Source organism: Sycon ciliatum, chromosome 1 (assembly GCF_964019385.1).
Source record: "Sycon ciliatum chromosome 1, ocSycCili1.1, whole genome shotgun sequence".
NCBI lineage: Eukaryota > Metazoa > Porifera > Calcarea > Leucosolenida > Sycettidae > Sycon > Sycon ciliatum.
In genome coordinates, this window is record NC_088643.1 from 96,372,854 (window position 1) to 96,387,041 (window position 14,188).

Sequence of the window (14,188 nt, forward strand, 5' to 3'; positions counted from 1 at the left end):
GAACTATCCATTACCCACCACGACGATATAGATTGCCGTGATCACGAGCTCTTGTGGATTTCCCTCGCAATGTACTCCGGAATAAAGACTGTTCTGGGTGCGCTCTACCGGCCTGGCTCTTGTGCAGAGACAGACACCAGCCTGATGGACTACCTAGACAACACTTTGGATGATGTCCGCCATCTTGGCAGCAATGTGATAATTGCAGGGGACTTCAACGTGCATAATTCAGCCTGGCTACAGAGTAGCAAGACTACCCGAGCCGGTGAATGCCTGGAGGAAGTCTGCGCAAGTAGTATAGGATGAGGGGGTTCTGGCTCACCTTCCAGGTGAGCCAAAATCGACTTTCTCGATCGGCCCAAAGGGCCGCTCTCCAAAGTCTCCCCCTCATCCTACACTACTGACAGTCCTGTACTAAAGGATAAACACCCCAAGTACTAATTTTACACCTCCAAGTACTAATTTTACCACTCCAACCACTGATTCCATGTTGGCTCAACCCAGCCCCAGAAAAGTGAGTCAACTTGCTGTCTCCGAGAAAATCGGAAGTGAGCCAACTTGAGCTTTTTCACTTACCCCATCTTGGCTCACTTCGAGGACTGATGTGGGCCAGTTTCTGAGCCAACTTCGGGTGGTCCAGCTTTGGATGATGATCCTAATTATTCTATATTAGAGGAACGGTTGTCATAGGTATAAACAACGATTCTACACAAACTTTCCAAGATGACAAGCAAGAAGCCAACCCCGTTTTCCACAGCTGATGTTCTCACTGACTCCATTGATTGTCGAATTATAATCAAGGATGGGAATAAATGTGGATCACTGACAATCAATGGTAAGGAACCATACATAAAATTCACTGATGAGACAAATATCATGAATGTTGTGAAGAAAGGACAAGAGGACTCTCTGAAATTTTCTTCTAACAGTGACATTTGTAAATCCATCCGTTGTATCGAGAAGAAGATCGAATCCGAAGGAAATACGGTTAGAAGCAGGATTAACACAGCAAAATGCGATCACCCAATCCTGTTTCTCCAAATTTCTCCTGATTGTGCTATCTTTGATGAGGACAACAAACCATCAAAAACCAACAAGATCAAGCAAGGTGACACTATCAATGGTATCGTTCACCTGAAGTGGGTTTACAAAGACAAGACCGATGACACTCTCAGTCTCAAACTTGTTGTTGTCGCTATAAAGCATTTCCAGAAAGAAGAAGAATTGAAATTCTCAGCAAATTATTATTATTATTATTAAAAGCATGTCCGCGTAGGTGGCGGGGGTGCCACTTTCGCTTATGCCATTCAGGATTGATGTCTGAAGAGTAATACGATACAATGAAATGACAGAAGTGACGTCAACAAAAGCCGTTAGCAACAACACAAATATGACTAATGGAAAACTTCATCCAAAGTATAAAATAAAATAGAATATGCATACAACATGTCTGGTCAGTCCTGTTAGGTGGGGCGGGCTCCACGCCATGCCTGTCGGTCCGCTGCCATTGTGCGGACTGCGTCAACATCTAGCGGCTGGTGGAGGGTAAGTCCATGCCATGATAACAGTTCCGTCTGCAAGACCGTTACCAAAGTCGTCCGAGGTCGACCCCTGAAGCGTTCAGTGCCCTCGTCGTTGGCCAGGCGAAGATACATATCCACTGCCAACTGTGGAGGAGCAGTTGGGGCCAAACGAAAGATATGGCCAGCGAGACTGTAGCGCTGCCTTGTGATCATCTCGCTGACGATTTGTAAAAATATAGTCATACATACAATTCACAAAAACAAACAAAAAACAAAAAAAAGTAAAAAATATTTTTTTAGAAGTGAAATCATGAATGTGTGGTTTGATGACGACTGCTCTATAAACAAAGAAGAAGAAGAAGAAGTCATGGATACATGGATAGATGATGAACACTCCACCAGGAAAGATAAGATGATAGCGGACTACATTGACTATAGAAACGAGGTATGGTTTCCTACAGATATAGAATTGATGATTTTGGAAAATGAAGTAACTCCAGAGGATCTTGAGGTGTATGAGATGAAGAAAAATGATCTGTATGATACCGCAATTTACTTCGAAGAAATAGAAAAATCCAATACCAGAACAGGAATCGAAACAAGATTGGAGATAACCCTGAACAAGGTTGGTTTACAAAAATATCTTAGCAAAACCCCATTCAACAATCTTGTTGATGAAATTCAGAGGATCAAAGAAGTAGCAAATAAAAATAAAAAAGTCAAAGTGAGTTATCCATTCCTACTTTCGAAACTCATTGATGATGAAGATGATGTGAACAAGATCAAACCATTCATTCCAAAGTGTAAAAAATCACAACAAAGACATGATACCATATGGGAGAAGTATAGAGAATCGAATGTATAAGAAAAGTAATAAAAAAAATATCTTTTTTTTCTCATGATCACTGGACAAACTGCTTCATCATATCCGGAGCATAACTCATGAATGAAATGCTACTATCAAACCCCTCCTCAGCCAGATATCTTGGTATTTCATGGTGTCCGAACGCTAACGTACTACATCCATCTTCTGTGATATATCGTTTTGTGTCCAATGGTGATAAAGCTATCTTATTAACTGTTTCTCCGAAAATGACGTGTCTATGACTCCGGAGTGTTGTCATTTCTCGATGGAACACGGATTGATCCAAGAGACAATTTCGGAAATCATCATGTGTGATAGTTTTCTTGAGCACTGCTGTTTTCATCCCCTTTGCTCTTTTTCCACTTTCCTCACCAGAGTAACTGTACATCTTGGAGTGAAGTCCTACAAACTCAGTGATCAGTTTTCCACCGAGTTCATCTTTGAACAGACCAACAACTTTCTTGTTTTTCTCGGAATATAACGGATGTGATTGATCATAATTGCTTGTATCATACTTATCAAGAAACTCACTCATGTCATCAAACAGATCATCAGTGAAGAAATGAAGAACCAAGCTGTCTGTATCGGTGTACAAGAGTTTCACATCAGAGCCATACATCACTTTCAGGTGATTGTAGTAAAAGTCATACATGAGTGTCTTTGAGAGATCCAAAATCGACATCCCAACCTATATGGGCTTGTTGAGGACGACCTTTGTCCTGTTGCTTTGTAACCGACCAGGTCATCGTTGAAGATCACACGGCGGTTGTACGTTGGTTTGGCAACAAGCTGTTTGATTTTTTTCTCCTCACGACTTCTCAGCAATTTTATTTTGACTCTCCTCCGAACGTTCTCCATAGTTTTCCCAAACACCGCATTGTTCATCAGTTTATAGAAGTCTTTGGAGAAATCATCCTTTGCCTTCTTCCGGAGGTCTGTATTCTTCTCGATGTAGTTTCTCATCCACGGTTTCTGAGTAAATTTCAGAGCACGATGAATTTTGACACAACGTAGTCCGAGCTGAGTGTAGAGTTTCAAGTTTCGGTAATGGAGAACGTACTCTGTCTTGTCCCTCAAGTTTGGTACAAGTTTGAGAGCATCTACTCCGGAAGAATTGAGTCTATCAACAAGCTCCTGCTGATATGGAGATAGCATGTCCTCATTGACGGAAAGACGTTCCGGAGCAACTGGATAATCGTTGTGCTCCTCATGAAGTTCGTATGGATATTCCAGATCACACTCGACGATATACCCCGATGAGGAATCATCTTGAGTATTCAGGATCTTGTACAGGAGTTTCTCTGATGGTTTCTCCCACTGAAAATCAGACACTGGGAGATGCTGTGACATTGCCCAACCATAGAGATTGTTGGCATCGAGATACTGGATAAATGACGATGGCTGATCAACATCAAATTTCTCCTGATAGTGATTATTAGCAGCAGCATATCGTTGTGAGACCATCGACACACCACCTCTCATTCCTGATTCTACAAACAAGTGCTGATCATAGTCTGTTAGTAATTCCAAGGACACACCTGAGTACATTAACAGAGCATCCCAGGCAAATCCAGGCAGAGTGTAGTAATTTGCTGGATCCAGCTGATACGTTCTGACAGCTTCTACTCTGAAATTCTCAAAGATGTCAGCCAAGAGAAACACGTCAGTCTTGAGATACAAGTCGTGATAATCACCAAGAGTCTGACAGTCGAATTTCATCCACATTGTCTCAGCATGTTTGTAGTCATCGTCACTCACCCCCTCATCAGACAGTGAAGAATAGAACTTACTCTGTGCTGGTAGCTGAGTCTCATCGAACCTGGAGAAGCTGTTCATGTATTCATAGGGGTATACCCCTTTCCTCATCAACAGCTGATGGTTTGACAACGTCTTGGTGTGAGTGAATGACTCATCTGGTATCGTTTTCACAAGTCTATCGAGTGACGCATTGAGAAACTGGCAGCTGTCGATGAACCGGAACTGTCTCCATGTGAATGAGATGAATTTCTCCATGTTGTTGGGAATGACTGATATCTCACCCACAGTTTTACTCTTACATACACCATCCTTGTTTGTGTATGTGACGGTCTCAACATCTGTCTTTCCGATTGCTCCGATGAGATGATGACAATCATAACCTTTCAGGTTGTGAAAAACCACAGGGATGTGCTGCTTGTATGGAAAAATTCTCAGTTTGATGTTACAGTCATTGTGTGCGGCACCGCGGAAATCACCAGTGATATGGTCGTGATCACGGACTCTATCATCACCAAGTTTCTTTTTACAAATCCAACAGTCTTCCGTCTCTCTGAACAATTTTTCTTGATCCTTAGTGAGGTCCATCGGTGCTGGATTATTGAGTGCTGATTGGATTTTCTTCTCCTCAACTTTGAGTTTATCAAAGAATACATCCATAGCATCAGCACCCCGGTAGAAACACTGACTTGTCATCACTCCGTCAGAACGCACCACGACATAACCAAAACCACAAGGAACATGCTGTGAATCCCGGCTGGTTTGTTGGCTTTTCACTCCATCAATTTTCTTGATCAGTGCTTCAGTGTCAGCATAGATGACATAGGGACATTGTAGCATTTTGTGATGATTAATGAACTTCAGTATTGGTGGATTTCCATCTTCGTCCGGTTCTGGTAGTACCATATGTGCTGATAATCCACTGACATTATCACAATACTCCTGATGGTTGCTCATGGATTTCTCTGTGTTGTGTGGATGGAGACACCTTGTACAGAAGAATTTCCTGGCTTTATGCTTTGACTGATCGTAGCACAATCTGCTGAAATCTGTAATCCAACAGTAGTGATTCTGATCTTCTTTTTGGTAGAGTAGAAGATTGATCACTTTCTCACCTCTTTTCTTTGTCAGCAGTAGTGGATAGATCACGTTATCCTCATACCCAAAGACATTGATAGCTAGACTGTTTTGCTTCTCGACTTTGGAAATTTGACTCAGTGGTGTTGGAAAATCGATTCCGAACAGATCAAGTTTGTTGATATAGTCTGTATACTGAGTTACCCTGTCACCATTTTTTCTTTGCTGGATACATAGCTGAGAGCAGTGCCCATATCAGACATTTATCATCTTTATTCTTGACATTGATGATTGCCTTCTTTTTCTTGAGGTCGTTCGGTAAATCAATGTAGGATTTACCTCTCATTGGCTGATATGCTGCTACATCAACGTAAAATCCAACGATATGATTGATGTGCCAGTTTGATCCATTCTGTATCCACTTATCGATATTTCTATGAATTTGTGTGTGTGCCAATCGAATACCATCATCAATCTCATGAGATGCTGGGACTGTCATTGGTCCACTCCTGAAGTATGGTGTGTCTGTGGTTGTTATGTCATCTCCTTTCTCCATTTCTACTTTTAGTGTCAGACTGACTTTCACACCTTTGAGATTTTCCAGTTCTTTCTGTATCAATGTTCTCAGTGGGGTGTTGATACTGTCAAAGAATATATACAGATCTGGATGATTCTCTTTCGGTTCATAGATGAACGATTTCAGAATCCCTTTGGGTACTGACTTTGAGATTGTGAACGGTGGTGTGACAATCGGATTCCTCTTTCGATTCTTCCGAATCCGTTTCTTGAGAAGTTCCCGATTCTTTCTTTGCTCTAATTTTTTATGGATCCACCGGAGTTGTTTCTCAGTCTTGAGTTTCTTCCCATCATAGGTGATAGTGAGTTTGCTTAGGTCAAATTCCATCTTTACACTACACAAGGATTTTTTCAATCAGTGATAGCATTACTGTAGAATCACTACCCTCTAATATACATTAAAATCATGCATAGGATACTAGTAGATCCTTTGACTATGCTTTTCCAAAACATAAGGTTGTGGTTTCAAGTTCTTTATTCATGTTGGATAGGTATGAGAAGAACATGATATATAATATATTACTCTCATAACATAGTGATGAATACGAGGATAAATAATGATCAAGCTGACTAGTGTTCATCATCCGGTAGACGTAGAGCATGATCAAACAGCAAACGGAGATTAACCACGGATATCACAGCTAGCGAATATCGATCTCATCTTCTTCCTCATTCTGAGCTAGGGAGGTCTGGAAGTTGGATCTAGCGCTTTGCATTTCTTTTTCAGCCGCGAGCGCTTCCAGCTTGAGTGCGTTTACGTCTTGATTAGCTCGTAACTGTCTCTCAACAGCAGCCACCAATTTCTTCTTAGTTAACTTTTTCCTTTTCTTAGATGCTTCATACGCTCTTTGTGTGTGTATCACACTTAAGGGTACTTGACTAGAACTTGACTTAATCTGCGTATCCATATCAGCTTTCAACCTGAATCGAAATCTCGGAATATAGAGAGTATGAACGACCGCGCTAGTGCTTTTATAGACATTATACGAACCATCAAAAGTACATAAACCAGAGTGTGCAACTGTGCATATCACATCTGAAACAGCGCAGTTCGTGCACTACGTCACCCTGATGAGATCAGCCAAGCCGCGACTTGCGTACAGCTCAAATTTTCATGTTTCATAGCCCGGAAATCAGCCAAGGTTGCTTGATTTTAGACGTCCTGTTTCAGGATTTCGGTGTTTTGTGTGACTGTGTACGCTGCGTACATCCACCGACAAGTAAAGTCACCAGGATATCCGTCTCAAAAAACCGAAATCAGGACAAACTCAGTGAACTGCACCACCGCGACTGGTTACGCAACTTTTCACCGTACCTGTGGCTTACCATGCCGTCAGAAATGACGTAGTGCACGGATTACGCTCCCACAGGAACCATCCCGAGTTGCACACTCTGGTTTATGTACTCTTGGTACCATCAAGAGTACATAACCGGTTATGTACTCTTGGTATCATGATACGGAGATTGAGTCATCATGACATCATGGTTGTAGATTGACTCATGCCATGTAATTGTTATCATAACATCATGGTTGTACCATGATACGATAGATAAGAACAACCAAGAACATCCACGAACATCCACGAACATCCCGAACAACCATAACCAAACACGAACAACCGTGAACCATACATGAATCATGCGTACGCGCGTGCGCACGCCACGAACAACCGTGAACCATACATGAATCATGCGTACGCGCGTGCGCACGCCACGAACAACCGTGAACCATACATGAATCATGCGTACGCGCGTGCGCACGCCACGAACAACCGTGAACGATCACGACATCCCTGTGGGAGAAACTAATCGCCCAAGATTCCTCCCTAGATGGCACCGCGGCGCAAGTTCTTCGCATGAAGGCAGAGGTACGTACGACTTTACGAACCAACCTCCTGGCAGCCGTGAAGTCTTTCAAGGATGGTGCTGGAGCAGAGCTTGAGCTGCAATTGACCCTAGCTTCGGAGAAGGGGGCCTCCAGCTGGCTGACTTGCCGCCCTCTAGCCATCCATGGATTTCGTTTGTCCAAGGCGGAGTTTTTATTATTATTATTATTATTATGAAATGACCCAAAGGCAATGTGCCTATCGAGGGGTTCATTTGATTGAAAGAACAGTAGATGTAGATGTATGTACAAAGAGAAGTAGGGATTGATGAGGAGAGAAATGGGGAAAATCAACTGCAAGGTGGCGGAATTCCGTTGATTGCATAAGCATAGTCAGCTGTAAATTTCCTGAGGGCAGCTTTGAACTTATAGAGCGAGGCTTCCGATGTTAGACTGGGGGGTAAACAGTTCCATAGAATAGCAGTTCGGAACATGAAGAGAGACTTAGACAATGATTTAAATTCGGGAAGAATGATTTTATTTGGTCGTCGCTCACTATTCGTAATCTTGAAATGGAAATCAGCAAGGTAATCACGATGATGGAAAACATATCTGTGAAAAGTAGTGAGACTGATGATTTGACGACGATAGGCTAGTGACTCTAGGGAGCATTTAGAATTTAAGACAGATTTGGAAGAAGTGTAATCAAATGCAATTTTTTTTCTTTTTCAGTAGAGCTCTAGCAAACCTTGCCTTTAATTGATCAAGAGTGGTCATGGGTTTCGTATTAGATCCAAACGACCACACCGTACAGCTATATTCGATCACAGGTCTTACGAACCCTTTGTACAGTATGATCATTGCCGAAGGCGTAAGTTGCTGGGACATAATTGACAGTAGGTGCACTCGATATCTGAACTTCGAAGTTATTGAGGCGACATGTTTGCGGAAATCCAGGTTGTCGGTCAAGGTGATGCCAAGATGTTGCAGTTCAGAAACCACCGTTAATGGCTCATTGTACATTTGGTATTGGATTCCTGCAGTAGGTGTATCATTGATAGCTCTATGGCACAGCACGGATGTCTTGCTTGCTGAGAATTCACCTCCATTGTTCCTGCCCCATGTTTGACATGCATCGAGATCAGACTGCATGTTCGCTCTACTGGCGAGGGTGTCTTCAGGTTTGTAAGCCAGTAGGAGGGTGACATCATCTGCAAATAGATATTGCGTGCAATGTTGCATAGCGTTGGGCAGGTCATTTATATAGAGTAGGAATAGGAGTGGTGAAAGGTTTCGCGATGCCCTCTGTCTCCGGTACGGGTGGACACCAGCACGCCTGCCATCAGGATGCGTCTGTGGCCATGGTAACTTTGACGTCACCCATGCCTTGTCCTGCAGTACTGGGGGATTCCCCAGTATTCGACACAATGAAATTCGAGACCTCACGGCTGATGTTCTGCGTCAGGTCACGCATGGTGTGTGCACAGAACCGATGCTGCAGCCAGTCACCGGAGAGAAATTCCGGCTTCTGTCCACAACGACCGCTGATCAGGCTCGTCTTGATGTTGCCGCCAACGGAATCTGGGGTGGCCGATTTGAGCGCACCTTTCTTGATATAAGGGTTTTCAACCCCTACGCTGCCTCAAATCGCGCTGCCTCAGTTTCCTCAGTGTATGCACGTCATGAAAAGAAGAAACGCCGGAGATATGAGCAGCGTCTGCTTGAGGTTGACCGCGCCACGTTCGTGCCAGTAGTGCTGTCAGCCACTGGTGGCACTAGCAAGTGTGCATCGGCCCTGTTCAAGCGTCTTGCCAGCATGCTATCTGACAAGCTAAAGGAGCCGTACTCCGTGACGATGGCATGGCTTCGCTGCAAGCTAAGCTTTGCATTAGTCCGAGCTAGCGTGATGTGCCTTCGTGGGGCAAGATCATCATCCGCACACCGTGTCACCAGGGACCCCGCGTCTGTAGTGGTAGCCGAGGCACGTGTTTCCTTGCAGGACTGTTGAACTAAAGTCAGACATGTAATGTACATTTTTGTCTAGAGGTCTAGTCATGTACTTGTCATGATTCTTTTCTATTTTTATTCTTTTTACCAGGCGTGGGCCATCCCCTGGATTATCAAAATGGGTGCCTTATTATTTTCTCCTTTTTTTTTCTTTTTCTGTTTCTTCTTTTTACCAGGCGTGGGCCATCCCCTGGACTATCAAAATGGGTGCCTTATTATTTTTCTGATTTTCAAAATATAGTGGGGCTGTTAAGTGTGACGTCACGGCTCCTTCGATACGCATAGCAACGGAGGGCAGTGGGGACAAACAAAAGTCGCGTCCTCTGGATGGAACCAGATGTCAAGGGCAACAGCATCTAAATGACTGGAGAGACAGCAGTTTTTCTTTGCATTTTCTTCAAGCGATTGTTGTCGCTCTTTACTCCTTGTTCTTTCCTCTACAAAACTCCTGTAGTCGTCGAGTGCCTTCATGATGGCTGTGAAATTGGCTGCCTACAGTAAAACTCCGTGTTTGAGAGTGCTTTGAAGATGTTTCGCGTCCTGATGGATCAAAGTATGAGCGCTCCTTGTGGATTCGATTATATATAGGTGAGTTGTTCAAGAAATCAGTGTCTTTTTTCTGTCTCTGCCCTCACGCTGGCACAATATCAGCCTCTATATCCATGACAGCTCGCACCTCCCGTAAACTGCATGACTTAGATATATTTTCACCCTCCGCGGTGATTGAAGACCCATGGAAGAAGTTATTATGTTCAGAATGATGTCCTAAGAATATAAAATAAAATAATTCTAGGGAATTGTCATAGGGTATTTTTGGAAGGATGGAGACAGAGAGAGAGAGAGAGAGAGCACTTTTTGAAGTGTTTGTCTCACTGTAATTACTCCAGATTATTGAATGTTGTATGATCTACTCTATATTTTCCACAATGGTTTTTCCTGATTTGCTGTATCTCTTCTTTTGCTGTTTGCGTGTTTACAGGAAGTGGCTGTCTGGTGTAACTGCACCAGATCCTGGGGAAATTGAGTCAGATGCAGATGCAGGGTCGTCCAGTGATGCAACACTTGCCGTTCTGTGTGCAGCGTTACCGCTAATACCCCCGGCGAAAACACAAAAAAGACAAACACGTGAAAAGACTACAGTATTGACCGTTCTGCTAATAAATGCATGACTGCTCCGACAGTCGATAATCGAAACACAGAGCACCAGCATGATGTTTTCATATTGGGAACCACACAACACCTCAATTCTCAAGCCCAAAAAATTGATGAATACAAATACAGAGCGACGCAACAAGAGATCATCCGGCAAACAAACAAACCTGGGTCTAATGCACTAAATAGTCCTGAAATACGCAGGCCAGACAAAGCAGTGCAAGCACATAATGTTACAAGGTACATGCATTGCAGAACAAAGTGTAACCAAAGATACACAGGGTTACAGCTGCACACTTGTGCATGTGCTCGCTCAGCCCAAGAGCACACGATCATGATGATAGAAACAATCCGGGGGAAACACGCTAACACCGAAGTAAGCATCAACACGTAAATAGTGCAACTCTGAAAAAATTACATTGACATGTACATTGGTGTGTCGAGTAGTATCAGGCTTGAATAATCATCCAACCAAGACGTCACCAGGTCCCAGACGCTGAGATCGCACGCCGAATGTGAAGTGCATCTAGCCTTGAACCTGTCGCTCAAGGCACACATATATGGCAAAATGACATCCACTCTGATTATTTCCAGAGGCCAATCATGACAGAACACAGAAATGAAACCACGGGCTCAACCAAGTAAACGCAAAGGAAGTTAGTCAAAATAATCCATGCAGTGCTCTTTTAATTGCAGCGCTGATTGCAGTGTTGCGTCATAGCCCGATACCCGCTGAGCACAGACACAACTCCATTCGTCAGGGGCAAGACATACTCTTTTTGAATAAAGTCATAAAGTACAGCGTTCCAATGACATTATGGACAACTCGTGCAAATGCATGGTCTGTTCATCTGGCCGACTTGGCCACGCATGAGAGTGTGTGCATGTACATGCGCGCGCAACACACACCATGTATCCGGTGCGTATGGTGTACCAGTTGCGGGACAATGAAGATGGAATCATTATCATGATGTTACATGTAAATCTACAGTGAATGTTTGAGTGTAAAGTAAATTTTTTTTATTGCACATTTCTTCGACACAACTAATTACTTACTTCACATGTTCGCATTTCTCATAATCGATCCACCTGCACTCCGTATCAGTCGAGGAAAAATTCTCCCAGATATTCACTAGTCACCACAGCCATGTGATGACATTGGGATGGGCCCCAAGCACGATTGCACTCTCTAGTTACAATAAATTTAGCCAGATTATCTGTGAAGACAAAATGCAATGCATAGCGGCAATCGATGGATGAAGAGAGAGTTTGTAAATACCTATCTTTCCACTTGTTCAGGAGCTTACCTTTTGGAGTTCATATCGTTTACACGATCTCTCATGCTGTCTTGCACCTTGGTTTTGTTGACCATGGATACGCCATCCCAGAAAACATTCTACAGGAGCTACTAATGCAGAGCGTTTTTCACGCTCGATCTCGGCGATCTACCTTGTCACGCCAATAAAATCCTCCGTGACACTGGCTACAGTCACAAGAGACGTCTCAGTAAGGTAATGAGCACGACAACATCGTCGAGATCAAGGACAAAGAGAAAACAAAACACTCACTGAAAACAGCAAAGAAGAAACGAAGAAATGTACACGATTCCTATATGTTGCCACTGACAACTGGTTCGGTGGAGACGACGCTACTTTTGTTTGTCCCCAGTGGGATCGTTGTTACGCGTATCGAAGGAACTGTGACGTCATCACTTAACAGCCCCATACACAGCAGGTCAAAAAAAAAAAAAAACGAACAACCGTGAACCGGAACCATACATGAATCATGCGTACGCGCGTGCGCACGCCACGAACAACCGTGAACCATACATGAATCATGCGTACGCGCGTGCGCACGCCACGAACAACCGTGAACCATACATGAATCATGCGTAGACCCGGGTGCTGGAATCAGAAACGATTTGACAGGTGTGGAATTTCTCATCTGTAAATCTCAACAATGTCAGAATATACTTTTGGAGAGGCGATGGAACAGGGAAGAGAGTCTGGCTTGACCCACCCAGCAGGAATTCAGAACCTGGGTGCGCTACAACACAAGCTACAGTACGCAGTAAAATGGTCGTATTTCCTTCGGATTTTTTATTTGAAAATTGGGGGCTCGAATCAGAAACAGCAAACTCGTCAGATCGTCTCCGATTCAAGCACACGGGTCTACCATCGTCTACGCTTGGTGTGGCAGTTGAGGGCAGGTAGTAGTAACTTACTACTTCGTTTTTGAGAGCAAGATGGTCAGTGGAGCCGCAGATTCAGCAGGTCTTTGGCAGCACCGTACAGGAGACCCACATCCTCGAATCAAGGACCCAGCAAAAAGTGGGTCGCGAGTATTTCAAAAACCGTTTACCGGGCAGCTCTGAAATTTGGCATACCGTTAGCGGGCCGTATGTTGATGGTATTTGTGAAAACTAAACGAAATCGGAACAAGTTTAGGTACAATTTCAGGCTGTTTCTGTTTTGGTACCCTGTGTCTCATTCGAGCACCCGGGTCTACGCGAGTGCGCACGCCACAAACATCCACGATTATGTCATACTATAATGAGGTGTGCTTTGAGCAATGAATGAGTTGCTCAACCCGTCAGTGTCATGTGACCGCCCGGATTCCCCAAAAATGGGAAATCTGGGCATTCCAGGGGAATCTGCCCAGATCAAGCTCATGAAGCAGATTTTTTTTTCTACAAACAAATCTGCTGCTGTGATCTGTGATCACAACCAGCTGAGTTGATCAAACGGGACCCAGCTGTCGAATCTTACCGAGTAGCCTTTCCACCTCACAAGGGCTTGTTTCTTCTTGTTGTCCCTTCGGTGCACTTTCTCGATCCGGTAGATTTCTTGAGTAGTTTTCTGGAGCTCTTGTTCATAGAACGACCCATCAACGGGTTCACCATCGAGGTCCTTGACAGAGTACGTAGTGGGTCTGGTCGGGAGAATATCGGTGATCCTGAATACCTCCTCAGTCCAGTTCGGAGTGTATCCTTTCTCGAAATGTCGTTTCTGCTTCACCAGTCGGACGTGGTCATCTATCTGGAATTTAGTGGACCTGGATAGTGGAGATTTCTCACCCAGTGAGTCACGGATTCGATCAGCGTTCTTCTCCCGTGATGCCTCAGTTGGTGTCATCCGAACACCTCTGTGTTTTGTCGTGTTGTACTTCTCTACCAAATGTGGAAGGACATCGATGTACCTGCTGGTAGAGTTAGCACTGAAGTATTTCCACATCCTGGTTTTCAGAGTTCGGTTGAAACGCTCAACTACAACAGCCTTTCCTTCGTTGTGAGTGCTGTACATCGTGATCTGATTCTCATCAAGCCAGTGTTTGAACGTTCGATTATAGAACTCGGTACCCTGATCAACCCACAGCTTACGTGGTTTCCTGCTGCTGGTTTTCACAATG

At 43.9% G+C, this 14,188-nt stretch overlaps 2 protein-coding genes and 1 long non-coding RNA gene across 3 annotated transcripts; 1 reads left to right on the top strand and 2 right to left on the bottom strand.

Annotated features, from left to right (window-relative positions):
• Positions 1-1,083: 1,083 nt before the first annotated feature.
• LOC135809089 (uncharacterized) lies at positions 1,084-4,839 on the bottom strand. Its single transcript, XM_065322356.1, has 2 exons — positions 3,127-4,839; positions 1,084-1,134 (listed from the first exon to the last, which is right to left on the bottom strand). Exons 1-2 carry the CDS (start codon positions 4,837-4,839, stop codon positions 1,084-1,086), a joined length of 1,764 nt encoding a protein of 587 aa, XP_065178428.1.
• Positions 4,840-7,652: 2,813 nt separating this feature from the next.
• Positions 7,653-9,629, top strand: LOC135809095 (uncharacterized). The gene is made up of 2 exons (XM_065322367.1): positions 7,653-7,664; positions 8,889-9,629. Exons 1-2 carry the CDS (start codon positions 7,653-7,655, stop codon positions 9,627-9,629), a joined length of 753 nt encoding a protein of 250 aa, XP_065178439.1.
• A 1,125-nt stretch (positions 9,630-10,754) lies between these two features.
• Positions 10,755-12,449, bottom strand: LOC135807185 (uncharacterized). Its single transcript, XR_010551503.1, has 3 exons — positions 12,088-12,449; positions 11,837-11,997; positions 10,755-11,318 (listed from the first exon to the last, which is right to left on the bottom strand). It is a non-coding gene; the product is annotated as an uncharacterized LOC135807185 (long non-coding RNA).
• Between the last annotated feature and the right edge of the window lie 1,739 nt (positions 12,450-14,188).

Coding starts and splice junctions, on each gene's coding strand:
- LOC135809089 (XM_065322356.1), bottom strand. CDS start 4,839: ATGACAAGTCAGTGTTTCTACCGGGGTGCTGATGCTATGGATGTATTC. Junction 1,135..3,126: donor TGATCTTCAACGATGACCTG/GTCGGTTACAAA, acceptor AACCCACTTCAG/GTGAACGATACCATTGATAG.